This window comes from Syngnathus floridae, chromosome 6 (genome assembly GCF_059516105.1).
Source record: "Syngnathus floridae isolate MCC-2025c chromosome 6, RoL_Sflo_1.0, whole genome shotgun sequence".
Lineage (NCBI taxonomy): Eukaryota > Metazoa > Chordata > Actinopteri > Syngnathiformes > Syngnathidae > Syngnathus > Syngnathus floridae.
The window spans coordinates 5794374-5811345 of record NC_142418.1 but is presented as its reverse complement, the minus strand read 5'-3'; the positions used below and the strand labels follow the sequence as shown (position 1 = coordinate 5811345).

Here is a 16972-nt window from a genome sequence, read left to right as displayed (position 1 = left end):
ACAGATAACAAAGAAATTGTTGTATTAATTTTAATGGCTCATTAGAAATGTATTATAGTATTAGATGTGTCAGAAAAGTTCCAGGATTGCCATTTCAAATTCAAACCACAAGGGTTTTTTTTCTATGAAGGATCCCACCAGGGCTGTTAACCATATCATATTTATATCCATATCATCCGAATCTCATTTGTCATGGGGATCTTGAAATCCTTATTAAAATCGGGTCCTCTTGATTTTAAGAGGAAGAAAAATCACAGAATCGGGTCAGGACACTTGGAAGAGTGCCCAGCGTGGCCATTCCCTTTTTGGCCTGGAACTGTCAGATGCTCGAGGCTTTGTGAGCAGACGCAAGGATTTCTTTGTAGACCTGTCACGTGGATTTTCGCTTTTCCTGCCCAATCCCGATCAGCGGAGATCCACTGTAACCTCAAACCACATTAATTATCATAACATCAAAATGTGGTAAAATCTCCATCATTACCTCGTTAAGGACGTGATTCGATGCAGTTAGTGTGTCCAGTTGTACCTAATGTCGTGTCCGGGATCCTGGACGCATTCAGGGGAAGGGATAGCAACTGCGCTGCGCGTGACGTCACCGCGCAGAAGCGAGTGGGCGACCAGTGGAAGCTGCAATAAACACACAGGGCGTCTGCGCTTTTCTAACTAGGACAATAAAGTGCAAACGGCATCAATGCTTTAACCATGGAGCTATCCGATATGCTTCTCCTGAAACTTGTCCTTTTCGCCTACTTGCTGCATGACACTCAAGGTGAGTGAACCGTTTAGGAAGGAAAAAGGCAAGACTACGCGGTTAAAAGATGTGGATAAGGGGCATGCCAAAAGGCTGCCTATCTAAACTAGCTTGACGGCTAACGTTCGGGATCAGTGGGGCCTGCTTGTTGTGAAGGGGACTGCACCCTTTTCGCTGTGTTCTCGCTTTAAAACGAGGCACGGCGGAAAGTCCTGGACGGATTCGGGCGGGGCGTTGAAAAATGATCATTTTATTCATGTCACACCGTGTGTTGTCACTAATTTTATCGCCAGTTTTATGTTGTATTATTGGACTTATGTCGTCGACGTCCATTGTTGTGAGAAGATGCGAGATACTGACTGGACCGTTAGCATCATGCTATCTATAGCTCACTCTTTTTGTTTCGTTTCCACGATCGCCGTTAAAGTCATCCATTTTTTCAGTCAATATACATTTTAACGATTCACACGGATTTTGTTGTTGTTGTTAATTTTACATCACACGGAATTTGTAGTTAAGTTTATATTGTATGTCCTGACAGCTCGCGGCCGCATAAATCAACTTTGGGACGATATTCAATTTAAAACGATGTTACTTTTCTATTTTAAGTGTTCTAAAATTCTGTTATATGGTCTATGTCTGTGTGATTGTGTGATTAAATACTTGCGCCGTTACTGTGCAGCACAGGGCAGTGTTTATTCTTCGATCGTTGGCGCGTGTATGATAAAACATGTAAGTGCCATAATTGGGTAATAATTGCAGTCAATTATATTTAAAAGAAAAAAAAAGTTAAAACGAAATATTGTTACCCAATATAAAGTGTTCAGTTGCCTCAACTCAACCTTTGTGTATAACCACGACTTAAACAAAGAAAAAAAAATCCCAAGCACAATATATTTATTTATCTAAGTTTTAAAAATATGACTGACATTATATTGTTTGGCTTATAACGTTAACATAAAACAAGTCAGCTCAGGTTTTCTATGCATGGAGTTTCTACACAAAGCAGCAAGGCAGTTTGTGGTGGTTGTGAACTTTGAATCATTTCAAAATGATGTACTTTTTTCCCCCCACATAAATTGCACAAATGTGTCTTGTAAAAATTTGAATATTCCCGAATAGTCACGGCTTTTACTTCTCATACTCGCCTCAATGAAAAATTTAATGTGAAGGCCTTAATTTTTCATTATGCACATGAACCGTGAGCTAGCTCTGTGTATTTGTACCGTCTGTTACATTTTTACTCCAGATGATGGCTATTCCGCCTCTCAGGCATAATTACAGAGACTCGCATAGTGCTTTGACTGAAAATACCTCCTGCTGATTAAAATCCGTTGCCATAATATGACCCTGCAAATATTACGCAGTGCATGGCAAATAGTGACATCCCTGTCATTTTGTGCAGCACTATTCCGAGAGTTGCGTTGTTGTCGTGTTTTGTGCAAATAGAATTCAGGCCGCTTTTGAGTGTGGAGCAGTGTTACAAACGGGTGGAGGTGCTCGAGCAGCATTCTCCTTCATGCCCGCCACCCACTCTTCATGTGGAGAAATAATTATACTGTGACACTGGGGGCTGTAGCCGAGCGCAGCATGAAGACACTTTCTTTTTAGTTAGATGAAAGCGACCCACATTTTCCTACATTTTTAACCTTGTCTAAAAATACTAATACAGCTAATTTATTAGTTTACAGCTGTATTTGGAAACATTGCCACATTATTACAATAGAGTGCCTATGATGTTCTTTTATTTTCCACTGGATGTGTAATAAATAAATGATACTAAATTTAAAAAAACATGGTTTTACTTGCTTACAACAAATTAGCCGAAACAACCCATGTGATCATGTAATGTACTTAATCTCTATTTTCATAATAATATTAAATTGCTGTCCCTCAAAGAAATCCTCTGATATCATCATGAAGCGGTATTTTCCAAAGGCTTATGAAATGACTAAAGACTTTGTGCTTCCCTCCACACAGGCCACTACCGGAATCCCCTCAACAAGTACATCCTGCACTATGAAGGCCTTTCTTATGACACAGAGGTGGTACATAACGACCATCAGAGGGCCAAAAGGGCGCTCTCCCACCAAGACCAGTTTCTTCATTTAAATTTTCACGCTCATGGAAGGTTGGTCAACGTTGAAATGAAAATGTTTTGCCTTTTTTTTTTTTATATGTATTCCTACTTATGTGTTGTTTCACTCTTTTGTCAAACATCTATGTTTAAGTTGTTTACATTTGTTTTGAAGTATTCGCGAAAAGTGTATTTCTCCTTTGTAATATATTTCCATCCTAACATGCTCAATGGCAAGAGCTTGTCCAGGTGACACAGTTCAGATTTTTTTGGGGGTGAACTTTATCATACCAATATAAAGTAATTGATGGTTTCACCATCTCTACAAAGCTTGGGCTCTTGTTTTGCTAATGGCACTACTGTGAAATGATGAATGCAAAGTGCACGCTTTTAACAACGACTGAACGATTCACCTCGGAAATTGAGTGTGACTGCTGAGAGCTGCTTTTCTACTGTTGCTCACTTACGACACTAAAGAATGAAAGGACTTTATCGCTGGTTGACATATCAAACTGCTCATCGTAGCTTGTCAGGTAGCACAGGTCATAACATCACAATAGAGCACTTGACTGAACGTCATCAAATATAACTTAATTACTGGACACAACACAGCAAGATCATGATGTCAACAACTGCTGGTTGCTCATTGGTTGAACATATTAGTCATTCCTGTATCACTGGAACATTGCGAGAAATGACAAAAATAACAATGATTATCTTCCCTGTTCCAGCCTCAGCTTTAGATGCTGCAGTATTATACTCCCCGGTCTCCTCCTGCAGTAGTCTCAAGGCGGTAATATAGTAGAACGGAAAAGCCATCGACTCAAACCGAGCAGCTACGATGCGGTGAAGAATAGGGACCAAAATGTCCTCTTGTTGCTTTGTGACTGCGAGCCGCATCCGAGATGACATCAGAGCAAACACGACGAGGTGCTAATTAGATTTGTGACGAGTCAAAACATCTTCGCCTTTAATCTGTCCTCAGAGAAGTGAAGCGTTTGTTTGAGTTTGAGAAAGACGTTCAATGAGCTATGTGTTTTGCTTTTTTTTTTTAATTGAGTACAAATCTGTTGGATAACACCGCCGCTGTCATCTGCAGTTAAAATGATGACTAATGATTTAAAATGTGTCTTTGCAAAAGTCTGTTTTTTTTTTCGTTAAATTTAAATGTTCTAATGATGAGGTGGCACGTTTTGTACCAGCGTGTCCACACTTGCCACGACCATCTGGCTCGCAGCTCGGCAAAGAGTGTTTATCTTCCTGTGTGGAGCAGAGCCTGCCGTCGCCAGCCTTAGACGCTGCTTAATAAGTGGGAGAATGATAAAAGCTCTGCAGAACACGGAAGGAAGACGCCCGTTTCCTTTGGAAAAAGCAAAGATTTGTCTGTGACTTTTCCCTTTTGAATTGTCCTCCACAAAGCTAGCCAGACAATTCTCCCTCCAATACGTGTTTGAACATGCGTGAGCTATTTTGTATTAATTTGAGGGTCACTGCCAGAATATAAAATAACATGGAACATTCTGCCAGATTTTCCTTTATGCTGTCAAATTAGAGCAAGGCTCTCCAGCCTGTGGAGATGCGGCACTCCACTTGAGTGTTTATTGTATTTGAGATGTTTGCTTTTTCATTTCTTCCCTCCATTTTGAAGCACATTCTTTGAAAAGAAGCCATGTTCTCACTCCCCCCTCTCTCATTTGCATTCTTTCGCTTCCTCAAACCCTGCGTAAATGTTGTCAATCTCCTTTCGAGAGACCCAATTTGAATCCCAATCCACAAGCACACGTCTCTAGAAAAATAAACATCTTTCAGATCTTTGCTAAAAAAAAAAAAAATCTGCTGATCACATTGTTTTGTTCATTTTGCATTTTTATTCTATTTCAGACATTTTAATTTGCGCATGAAGAGAGATACTAGCTTGTTCACACCAGACTTGAAGGTGGACGTTTCAGGACAGGAGTCGACATATGATACCTCTCATATCTACACTGGAGAAATATACGGTGAGAAAAGTCTTCATTCAACGACCAGCCTCATTTCACCTTCTGACCTTGCCCAAAATATTTTTAAAGGCTATTGCAACAGGAGGGAGTCAAGTCGCCCCACCCAATTATTTCAACATTTGAAACAGAAAGCGAGAAATGTTGCTCAACAAATGACTCAAAACTTTTCTTTCTGCCTTCCCTCTCAAACAAAATTATACGTGTAATTTTGTCTCCCCTAGGTGAAAAAGGTACGCTAGCTCACGGTTCCATCGTGGATGGTAAATTTGAGGGCTTCATTCAGAGTTATCACGGCAACTACTACGTGGAACCCACCGAGCGCTATCTGGAGGGCAAAAATGTGCCTTTCCACTCCGTCATTTACCATGAGGACGACATACGTGAGTCCTTGACAACTGCACGCTCACAATCACTCAAAGCGACTGTCATTTCCTAATTGTGTATGAATATGTGTGATCCAAACGTGTAAGGTTAATCTTGCTGAGCCCATGTAAGGCAGATTTGTGAGACGCCCCTCTTTGAAGAGCACAGGGTGCTTGCTCATTAGCTGAGTAACGTGAGCTTTCTCTCAGGGTACCGCCTCATTAAAGCTGTCTACTAAACATTAGTAGGGAATCCGAGCAGCATTTCATTCCTAATTATATAGACGGCGTTATATATGAGAGGTATTCGTAAATAAAGTAAGCAGACAGAGCTAGGCAGGCTCAGGTGGCGTGTAAGGACACCTATTAGCTGGTCCCGAATAGCATCACAAACAGTGACTCAGAGGTTTAAGTAGCTAACGTTGTCTCCTTAATCCTCACAGTGTTGTGTCGGCCTCTTTCACGCAGACTATCCTCACAAGTACGGCCCGGAGGGAGGATGTGCCGATAGCTCCGTGTTTGAGAGAATGAAGAAGTACCAGGCCTCTGCTGTAGAAGAGACGTACAAGGTGAACTTTGCCGCACACTGGCAGTACAAGTGAAGGAGAAGTGATAAATCTTTCCATGTTTACCCCAGTGGCAGACATTTTACGCCCGGCCACAATATTACATTACCACACGACCTAATGAGATTCAATATAAGAGCGCTTTCAAATATTATTTACTTAAAAAGATAGCTTTATTTCACACTGCCCAGAAAAGTAAGGCTCTAGCGTTTGTATTCAAATATCCATCGCGTCAAGGTTTGTAATGTTACGACCCTGATGCTAGTCGTTAGCCTGTCTATTGTGTTTGTATCGTATATTAGCATTAAGCTAGCGGCAGTTATTTTTGCTTGTTTTAGAAACACAATCTGGAATAATTGTCTTTGTTTTGGTTAGTTTGGCAGTAAAGTGTTTGACTAAACAGCTGGAAGCCTCTTTGTTTTTAACAATTGTGAACAATCTGCTAAACTGCTAGTCCTTGTGAAGTGAGTTTAGTTTTTATCTAAATTAATATGCCAAAAATACATTTAGCATTAGCATTAATTCTTTTTTTGCCCTTTGTTCATCATATAGTGTATATAGAACTATTGTATATTGTATGAAGGTTCTGTGCCTTTAAAACTAGAAGGCATGATTTATTTAGCTGCTGTTTGGTTGTAAATGCCCTCACAGTATACTATATTTAACTGTCGACTGTCACAGCAGGCATTCGACAGTCAGCCGCTCCTTAGCGAATCTGTGATGCTGAGAAAGAAGAGGATGGCACAGGCTGAGAAAAACACGTGCCAGCTCTTCATCCAAACAGATCACCTCTTCTACCAGTATTACAAGACAAGAGAGGCTGTCATCGCTCAGGTGAGATGCACTGAAATTGATAAACAAGCCAGCGTGGGATTGCCACTCATGACACGCCGCTGATTGCGCAACTGCCGTAATGACGCAACGGCAGTTGCTTCAAATAAAGACGTCTAGACATCGTTGTTTGAAGCATTACAATAAGCCTTGAAAATAGAATAGTATCTACCAGACAATTAATTATACAAAGCATTTGATCGAAATTTTCCGCTTTTGTCTTTGTGTGTTGTTATCTTCCCATTACAGATCTCCAGTCACGTGAAGGCCATTAATGCCATCTATCAGGGCACGGACTTCTTAGGGATTCGCAACATCAGTTTCATGGTGAAACGAATCAGAGTGAGTGCTCCGCTGAAGTTAGCCTCTTCTGTTTATTCTGAAAACAGCCCGTCAGAGTCTTTCCTATAAACAAGCCCGTTTCCTCCCGTACAGATAAACACCACCACTGTTGAGAAGGACAGGTCCAACCCATTTCGTTTTGGTAACATCGGAGTGGAGAAGTTCCTGGAGCTCAACTCGGAGCAGAATCACGACGACTACTGTTTGGCTTATGTTTTCACCGACAGAGACTTTGATGACGGTGTCTTGGGTTTGGCCTGGGTGGGAGCACCTTCAGGTACTGCAGAAGCACCGACACTGTTGGCCATGCATTGGTAGGGGGACTCAAGACAAAGTATGTTCTATGTCCCACCAGTTGTCTAAATATGCTATTGTGATTATTCTTGCGTTGAATTCAATCAGAGGAGGCACATAGAACATACATTTTTATTCGCATGGATCGCATCTTTTCACTGTTCACTGGTCAAGAATTTATGACTCATAAAGAGCGTGAGCTCATTACCCAGTGAGCAGTGTATCATTGCTGGAAGGTAAAAAAAAAAGTCAGCGGCGCTTGAGACCGTAATTGACTCAGGTTGTTATGGGAACTAGAGTCAAAAAGGATCAGGGGTGCTTATCCTCATGAAACACTGATACAATTTTAAATGTTTGTTTTCTTATCGCATTACATTTATGCTGTGGATGGCCGACTTGTTTTAAAATGTGCTTATCGTCGTCAGGGAGTTCTGGAGGCATCTGTGAAAAAAGCAAGTTGTACTCCGATGGCAAGAAGAAATCTCTCAACACGGGGATTATCACTGTCCAGAACTACGCCTCCCACGTTCCTCCCAAAGTCTCCCATATCACCTTTGCACATGAAGTGGGCCATAACTTTGGCTCCCCGGTGAGTAAATCATGTACTGCATTCGCTCGCGGCAAGATGGATTAAATGGAGCGTGGCCACCTTTGTCTCCCGATCTTCTTTTGACATTGTCTCCCCCACCCCCACTTCCTTTCTAATGCACAGCACGACTCGGGATCGGAGTGCACACCGGGTGAATCCAAGAGCCAAGACAAAAAGGAGAGGGGCAATTACATCATGTACGCGAGAGCGACGTCGGGAGACAAGCTCAACAACAACAAATTCTCCATCTGTAGCGTGCGCAACATCAGCCAGGTGCTGGAGAAAAAAAGAAGCAACTGCTTCGTTGGTATGTACCGCGCTGTTGGAAAATCCCTAATTATATTCATCAAATAATTGACGATTAACAATATACACCATAATCATTACTATGTTATAATTTTAGTAAATGATTCATTTTCAGGCCATCACAGTAGGGGATACTAAATTAGATTATTACAGATGTCATGTTGCGAGGAACAAAGTTGATGCTTGTATTATTCCCCCCCCCCCCCCCAACCAGAGTCTGGTCAGCCAATTTGTGGAAACGGCCTGGTAGAGCCAGGAGAGGAGTGTGACTGCGGCTACAGTGATCAGTGCAGGGACCAGTGCTGCTATGATGCCAACCAGGATGACAACAAGAAATGCAAATTAAAGCCCGGCAAAGTGTGCAGGTACATTGTACTATGTGTGTTTCTGATTCATCAACCGTCCTTTTGAGATGTTTTTGAGCCAAGTTGTTTTGTTTTCACTCCCAGTCCCAGCCAGGGTCCTTGTTGCACCTCTGAGTGCAGCTACAAGGGGCGCAATGAGAAGTGCAGGGACGAGTCGGAGTGCGCTCATCAGGGCATGTGCAATGGCGGGAGCCCCCACTGCCCGTCGTCTGAGCCCAAGGCCAATTTCACCGCTTGTCACGGCGAGACTCAAGTCTGTCTGAACGGGGTGAGTCACCAGCAAGTTATACAAAAAAATTAAGAGCTGTCGTTACGTGGCTAACCTGATCCCGCCGCTCGCCTGCAGGGCTGCTCCGGCTCCATCTGTAAGAAGTACGGCCTCGAAGCGTGCACGTGCGCCAGCCAAGAAGGAAAGGACGAGACGGAGCTTTGTCACGTGTGCTGCATGGAAAAGAGTGAGTCACGCCATTCATTTGCGCCCAGAGGACTGCATCTCGTCGGCCATTGGCCTCGCTGACCAGGGCCTCATGTCTCCAGTGAATTCCAACACGTGCAGCAGTACCGGGTCGGAGCGTTTGGCGCGTTTCTTCAATAAGAAAGTGACCACCCTGCCGGCCGGCTCGCCCTGCAACGACTTCAAGGGTTACTGCGACGTGTTCATGAAGTGTCGCCTTGTGGACGCCGACGGCCCGCTGGCTCGACTCAAGAAGGCCATTTTCAACCCGGAGCTCTACGAGAACATTGCCGAGTGGATTGTGGTATGGATGCTTGACTCCAAAGCAGCTTTTCTCTACGCTTGTGATTCTAGCTGACAAAGATTTTTATTTTGTACACCTATAAGGGTTTTGCGTTTGCTTGATTTTTTTTATTTGCAGGCCCACTGGTGGGCAGTGTTGCTGATGGGCATCGCTCTCATCATGCTCATGGCGGGCTTCATTAAGATCTGTAGCGTACACACACCCAGCAGCAACCCCAAGCTCCCTCCCCCAAAACCACTTCCGGGTGAGTTTCCGACTGCAAGTTTTCATTCCTCGAGCACACGGGGGGGTCTTAACCCGCGTGCTCTCTCTCTCTCCCCGCCAGGCACGTTGAAGAGGCGGCGAGCGCAGCAGCACGCAAGCTCCCAGGTGCAGCATCAGGCCCAGCACGGCGGCCACGGCGGTCCGCGGCAGGGCCCGAGGCAGCCTCAGCGGCAGGCCCAGCAGCAACACCAGCGACACCACCGTCAACCTCGAGAGAACTATCAGATGGGGCAGATGAGACGCTGAGACACCCCCCGGACCCCTCCACCACCCCCCTGCGACCCTCCCCCACCCCTCGCCACCCCCTCCAATGCCTTGGCTCCTCCTTGTGCCTACAGTGGGAATCTTAAAAGCGTCACTCCATCCACGGAAAAGCCCGACATGGTTGCTAGTCACCGCTGCGTTCTCCATCTTGCAGAAACGCAAAGCAGAGAAAAATCCAGCGACTGGATTGGCGGTCCCCATCGCAGCGCAGTCTAGCTTCTTTTATTATTTTTTTTTTTTTCAGTCATCATCTACTTTTGGTTAATTTCAAAGGAGTGCCAAGGAGTTAAGAAATCATCCGTAGCTTTAGTCCACTTTAGTGATGTGTTTTGGTTCTTTTGCGATGGCGTCTCGAGTGGCTGCCGGCGAGTCGTCGCGTGCTTTTCTTGCGCCCTTCCAGCCACACACACACACACACACAAGAGCGAGACAAGACACTCGGTGGAGGATTGGCGCCACTTTTGTGATTTCCACATGTCCCAAAACGGCGAAGGACACATGCTTCGGTCTCTTGTCCAGACAGTCTCCTGCATGTGACTGTACATATTTAGTGTATCATAAGTGAAAATGAACTATTTCTTCTACTGTAAATGTGTAATTCTTCGCTCTCTTCTCGTTTTTTGGGGGGTTTTATTTTTCGGTTAGCGCTCTCAGGACTTTTAACACATAAACAAAGGCATGACTGTCGCCAGGAGTTCCTTGGATGTTGTCGCCGACCATCTGATGCCGTCAGGTCCTCTCTGCGGTCGCCCAATCAGGTTCACTTTGGGTTGCTTGTTTCTCAATTTGAACAAAGTCACCATACGCTTCTTTTTCCAAGGTCATCTTTCCATTGTTTTATTTTTTTGCTAACATGTTGCTTGTGTCGTGTAATGGAAGGATCGCTCTGCTTGTCATCCTTTTTTTTTTTTTCTCTTTTAATTTAGCTTTACGAAGAATGAATAACCACTAACTGAAGCTGAGGTGAAGGGAAAGTTGCAGCTTAGTTTAGAATTGAGCGTTAGTGGAATGCGTGTGGAAATAAGTTTGAAGGTGACTCGGTGTGGATGTATTAAAAACAAATAGGCTTATTGCTCAGATAGGAAACTTTTGTGGGCATGCAGAGGCATTAATCCAATGTAAGTATTGACTTAGGTCTGTACTAGTGTCTCAGCACAATGCTTTTTAATGTGAAAATAAAAGGAAAGAAGACTTGTTGAGTCAGATTTTTAGTATAACCTGGCTTTGCTACTTCACCATTCCAGATTCACACTTTCCAGTTTTTGAGTTGTGATGACAGAAAGCACCGGCGGGCTATGTTTGAAGGACGCGTTTCACCTCAGGCATTCTTTCACAAAATAACAACTTGATATGATTCAGTGTTTGCTTCTCACTAACATTAAAAACACATCATATTTGCATTATATATTTCATGCATCATTTTTGCCTACTGGTCTGAATTGTGTTTCTTAATTCCGTTTTGAGTGCATGCAGTTCAAATCACAAGTAATGTCTTACAACACTGTCCTGAGGGTTGGAATAATCCTACGTTTTGCTGCGGATGGGATGAGGAAAAGTGTCACAGTTGATGTCTGTCACATGATGATGAATCAGGCTTATGTCTGTACAAAAAAAAGTGGATTTATAAAAAAAAAATAAAAAAAAACGTCATTCTTGGCTCCAGAATCTAACATGTAAACTTGTACAGTACTTTGAAAATTTGCATTTAATTGAAAAAATTACATTTTGCTACATCTGCTGATTTCTTTACAAAAAAAATATTTTATTCCAATTCAAAGATGTTCATATGTGACAAAATCTCTTAAGTTATTTATGTTTTTGTATGTGCTAGTTCAACTGGAGTTTGTTTATGATACTTTTTCTCCACTGTCATCAATGATATAAAAACAATTGAGTGTGATGGATTTAATGTGACATTCTCATTTTAGTCTTTGTTATCCTGTGGCATGGTTTGGCTAGAAGAGCAGAAGAATAATGCCTGTAAATTTCTTTTCATTTCGTAGTCTTGATTTGGGGGGGGAAAAAAAAGGTTTTAGATAAACGTGCACTGCAATGTCCAAATTAATTTTGAAATGTTGTAGGTGATGTAGGCCGACAGAACACACGATTAAAAAGTAATACTACTGTCTGATTTTAATGTTCACTGTGTTTTATACAGTATTGGAAATTTTTGTTCACTTTGAACATTTTTACTAAAAAAACCCAGCAAAAATTCAATTGTATTGTGCAAAGAGATGTAATTTTTGGAGTACTTGAAATGCATTAATTAAACAGCTCATTCAATAAAATAGACCACTGTTTACTGTCAGATGCTCTCTCTCTGTAGAGAATCACTTTTTTTTTTAGGGTTTTATTATATTTATATTAACTGGTAGTGTGAGGAAACCCACGCAGGACATGCAAACTCCACACAGGAAGGGTGGAGCCGGAATTGAACCCACCACCTTTCCTGGAACTGTGGTGGACATGTATTTATATTCTCCATGAACATCTTTATGTTATGTAATGATCAACCAGGAAAGGAGAGTGTGCTAGGCCTTGACGTCATTTGCACATGCAATGGAATGTGGCCTGCATCGATTTTCAATCTGCACCCTCAAGCTGTTGCTGCCCACATAACCATGCTAATTTATATATATTGTATTATAAAACCTTCCTAGCGAGTATTGTAGGGATTTCTATATTATTGATTTCAATTCTCGTGCAACTGGTGTGGGATATAACCCTCCATTAGATGTAAAATAAAAAAAAATAATTTAAACAAACAACATTTTAATTTAAATAAGCAACAGGAATACATCTGGTTTGCTTAACAACATAAAACACACAAAAAACAAAGTTTAAAAAAAGCACAACGACAGGAGCAAATATGAAGGGGATGGAGGAGATCATCATGCTTGCCATATCTACTAGAATACAATATTTACAACTCATCAATTCAAAATGGTCATTGCTTTTTAATGAGGTCACGTTTGAACACGAGCAGATTAAAGAATTATCTCTGTAGAAGTGAGACAGGAAGAAATACTCTTAACTCATAGTGATCATCTCATATTTGTCCTTTAGACTGCAGTCCTCATCCTCCTCATCTTCCTCCTCCTCGTCCTCCTCACCCTCCTCCTCATGAGGCTTCTCGGCTTCTACGCGGGGGTGGTGAAGCTCGACGAGCAGGTAGTACAGGACGGCCGCGACCACAGCTCCCACCATAGGCCCCGCTACTGGGATCCACCACCAGTAGCCTGCCGTGCTGCGGAGAAACCAAAGGCGGGTTGATACTTTTGGACAGTGTCATGGAACAATGTTGGATCAACAACAACAATTGATCACGTCTGTTGAGTGCACGTGATGTTATATAATAAGTCAACAATGCTTGTTGCCTAATCGTTTATTTCAATCAATATGTTTGTGCACTAACCATTCACATGTGATTGATGGCTGGTATCTTATAATTGACAATTTTGGTGTTTGTATTTTGCTTGCTAATAAGCAAAAACTTTATTTGCAATTTAGTATGTATCACAATATAACACTTTGATGTGGATTAATGGACCGATTAGTTACCTGAAGACCTCCATGCCCCATCCGGCCACAGCTGTGAACAGTCTGGGCCCAAGGTCCCTGGCAGGATTCAAGGGGTAACCACAGTTCAGTCCCATGGATACCCCAATGGCCATGATGATCAGCCCGATGGCCAGTGGCTCCACACCTTTAGGAGCACCAATGTTTCCTCCATCAATGATGGCCAGAATGCACAGAACCAGCATGCCGGTTCCCACCACCTGCAAGCGAGAGGGATAATGCATTTTCTTGGATTGTCCAATTAAATGATCAATCAGATGCAAAAGTTCCTGTTTCAAAGATATTTGACACAGTTTGATCATATATTTGCATAAATGATGAAAAATACACATTTTTAGCCTTTAAATAAATGTTATTGTGCACTTGAAGTCTCCAGGATTGTAGAAAAATGTAATCTAATCCTTCCAGGTTCTGCAGAAATACCTTAATAATCTGTTTGAAGGATATATTTTTACTCTATTTATTTTCAGTATTCTTATCCATGACGTCACAGTCTTTGGGGTGGTGCCACCGAACAAGGTAATGGGTGTGGCCAAACGTCTTCGCAAATCCGCCATCTTTATGACTCGGAGAGACTTTTACAGTCCAAACAATTTAAGGATTGCCGAAATGGAGAGATCAAAATATTCCGTTGTTGGATCCATTAACCCATACAACTCTTTACACCGTACCCAGTATCAGAACCTCAAATAAGTGCCAGGTTAAATTTCATTATTTCAGGACGAACTTCCACATCTGTGGGCAAACAGTGTTTCAGAAATCGAGAAGGTTTTACCAAGCGACTTCATTTCATTGAGGATTCAGTTACTTCAATCTCTAAGCGGTAAGCTTGAGATGACACAAAAATAACAAACTGTATTTCACTTTCATATTATTGAGTGTCTATGATGCCCTCGTTTTCATAGCATTAGCTATTAGTCTTTCTGCTGAATTTAGCACTGTACGCTCTGTTTTCACTTTTTGTCGATGTATTTTAAGTAGTTGTATCAGATGAATTGCATCAAATGTGCTTTATTATTTTTGGGGGGCACAATGTGTTAACCACATCGTTAGCTTCTCGCTAGCGCCAGCATTAGCTTACGTCTTAACTTGACTACAGTGCTTGTATACAATACGTGTTCATAAATATTGTTAAGGGATTGTCTCCCGATACCACCCTTTTAATAGGGTCAAATGTAGTTTTCCACACTTTTCTAGCCCCAACATGTTATTTTTGGATCAGTGCACTGATTTGACAGACTGAAAATGGTGTTGAGCGTAGTTCTGACCTTCCGGTGAATCGGGTCATTAAGCGCAAAAGCAAGCAACGCAAAAAGGGGGTTGTTCTCTGACTAAATGGGGCAATCAATTTCACATTAGCAGCATTTCCGAGAATTTGTGTTAATTCGTGTCTGAATGGGACTGGGAGTACAATATGAAAGGCGATCGGGCCATTGTGAGTTGTTCACCTGATCAATGAATCCGCCAAGAATCGAGAGGTGTCTCGCTGGGTAAGATGCGAAAATGTGACCGGTGGCATTGATTCCTGTCACCGACAAAATCCCGCTGGTGAAGTCCATGAACGCATCTGTGAGGGGTTTCACAGAGTTCTCACTTCTCAATGATTTACATAAAGCAGTGATTTCCAGCCATATTTGTGTGCCATGAGGAAAAATTATGTATCGATGCTAGCAACGATAGGTTGAAAATTATATGCTCCTCCGCTAGACAGATAGGTTCAATTAGCGTACAAAGTGGATTCCAGGTTTGTCATCCCACTTTTTTACTTGTTTGTACAGTTTATAAATATTTGTTTTGACCAATATTTGGTTTTGTTGTAATTTCATTGTTGACAACTAGATGGCGATGTTGTTTGACAAATATTTGCACAGTTTATAAATATTTGTTTTCATCAATATTTATCTTTGCTGTAATTTCACTGTCAACAACTAGATGGCGATATTTGACAAATTTGAAAGATTTGGAGTATGATTGTCAAGATAAGAAGTGTTATTTTTGTTTGATAGCATGCAGTCAGAAATTTGGCTCAATAAATGCTGCTGGAAAGAAATGACTAAAACGCAGGCACGCTCACCGTAGTATAATCCAAATACAGCAGCAGCTCCAGCAAATGCACCAAGAAACTGAGCAATGACATAGAAAGGAAACTTCCAGATCTTGAGTTTGCCGAGGATCACCATGGCCAGAGACACGGCAGGGTTTACGTGGCCCCCTGGGATGGAGGACAAAGGCAAGAATAAGAAAGGGATGCAGCTGGCATGACGGGTTGCAAGGACTACTACGTTCTATAACGCTCTCACACTACTGAAATGATCTGCAGGTGATTCAAGTCTCGCTGCTTAAATAGTAATCGGGTGTGAGTTCGAGCTAGCTCTATCAGTCGTGTAGAAAAAAAATGATAGCGTGTGCATAAGCGTGTTTTAATGCTTTCCCAAACAGCCCCCTAAAGGCTGCCATGTTATCCTCTTCATCATTAGCGAGACTGTCATATTTACGAGGGACAGCAGAAGGGAAGCAGCCCCCCAGGGCGGTCGCAGGCTTTGGTTGAAGAACGACACAATAGTTGGCCGTAAATGATGACAATAGCATCAGTGACTTTTGTTTTCAACAATTAAATCAAACGTCCTAGCTTCGTGCAAACCATTCGGTCCTGCTGCTCAAACGGCAGTCGTTATGACGCCAATGTTTGCCACAGACGCACGGATGCGGGCCCGCGATCGATGTTTGCAGGACACGCAGCACCCCGGGTTATGGACGACCCTGGAGAGGCTGTGACTTGACATGACCAAATCAATGGGCAGTGCTCATTGACTACTGGCACATGGGAGGCAGCACAGGCAGAACGTATACACATTTGTCTCGACGAGAACTTTCGAGGATGGATGGATGGATGGATGGATGGATGGATGGATGGATGGATGGATGGATGGATGGATGGATGGATGGATGGATGGATGGATGGATGGATGGATGGATGGATAGATGGATGGCCAGCCAATTGTTTCTGATTTGCTCACCTACTGTACCAGAAAAAGTTGTTCAACATAGCAAATCTGGTCACAATGATAAAACAATGAGCAATTCCTGTGCCGAATGCTTTAAATCTGAGCATAGAACATCTTTCAATCTGCTAATATTTACCTGATACTCCACCAGCCACGTAAACGGCCATCATCAATCCTACAGAGAAGCCGATGTGTACGGTGAGCGGCTCACCCAAAGAGTTTCGACTGAGGACTGTCTGGGCAACTGAGCCGCAACCAAACAACTTAAAACACAGAAAGATGTGCGTATATGAAGCGAGAGTATAGCACCGAAAAATAATGAATTGAATAATGCAAAGTGTTACTTACAACCAAAACAAAGGTCCCAAGGAATTCTGCCAGGAATTCCTTAAGTATTCCATGTTTGATCGCACAGTGTTTCCTCATGGCGTCTCTTCTTTCAATGTTTCGCTGTGCCGACTGTGATTAAAAGTGCCTCGACGTCCTGCTGTGTTAACTTCTGAGAAGTGGAGCTCATGTTTGATCTCCACCTCTGCCCCAGCGCAGCCATTCAGTGCGCAGGATTGATCTGCTCGTTCACCCATCATCAAGGCACATGCGCTATCATGACTGACTATAT

General features: G+C 42.5%; 2 protein-coding genes and 1 long non-coding RNA gene across 4 annotated transcripts; 1 reads left to right on the top strand and 2 right to left on the bottom strand.

The window, feature by feature from the left end:
• Positions 1 to 22: 22 nt before the first annotated feature.
• Positions 23 to 3677, bottom strand: LOC148396096 (uncharacterized). Its single transcript, XR_015858893.1, has 3 exons — positions 3296 to 3677; positions 482 to 627; positions 23 to 419 (listed from the first exon to the last, which is right to left on the bottom strand). It is a non-coding gene; the product is annotated as an uncharacterized LOC148396096 (long non-coding RNA).
• On the top strand, positions 594 to 12077 carry LOC148396095 (disintegrin and metalloproteinase domain-containing protein 10-like). 2 transcript variants are annotated; one of them, XM_088377649.1, is made up of 16 exons: positions 594 to 769; positions 2732 to 2882; positions 4710 to 4828; positions 5050 to 5208; positions 5659 to 5759; positions 6441 to 6590; positions 6837 to 6929; positions 7023 to 7206; positions 7649 to 7812; positions 7936 to 8119; positions 8333 to 8483; positions 8568 to 8751; positions 8830 to 8938; positions 9021 to 9241; positions 9359 to 9485; positions 9567 to 12077. In XM_088377649.1, the coding sequence occupies exons 1-16, from the start codon at positions 703 to 705 to the stop codon at positions 9749 to 9751; spliced, it is 2349 nt and encodes a 782-aa protein (XP_088233775.1). In that variant the 5' UTR covers positions 594 to 702; the 3' UTR covers positions 9752 to 12077. The 2 variants fall into 2 exon arrangements, with proteins under 2 accessions (XP_088233775.1, XP_088233774.1); XM_088377648.1 differs by having other exon boundaries at positions 6438 to 6590.
• aqp9a (aquaporin 9a) lies at positions 11888 to 16919 on the bottom strand. Its single transcript, XM_088377651.1, has 6 exons — positions 16702 to 16919; positions 16490 to 16616; positions 15423 to 15560; positions 14797 to 14915; positions 13331 to 13548; positions 11888 to 13016 (listed from the first exon to the last, which is right to left on the bottom strand). Exons 1-6 carry the CDS (start codon positions 16777 to 16779, stop codon positions 12800 to 12802), a joined length of 897 nt encoding a protein of 298 aa, XP_088233777.1. The 5' UTR covers positions 16780 to 16919; the 3' UTR covers positions 11888 to 12799.
• Positions 16920 to 16972: the final 53 nt, after the last annotated feature.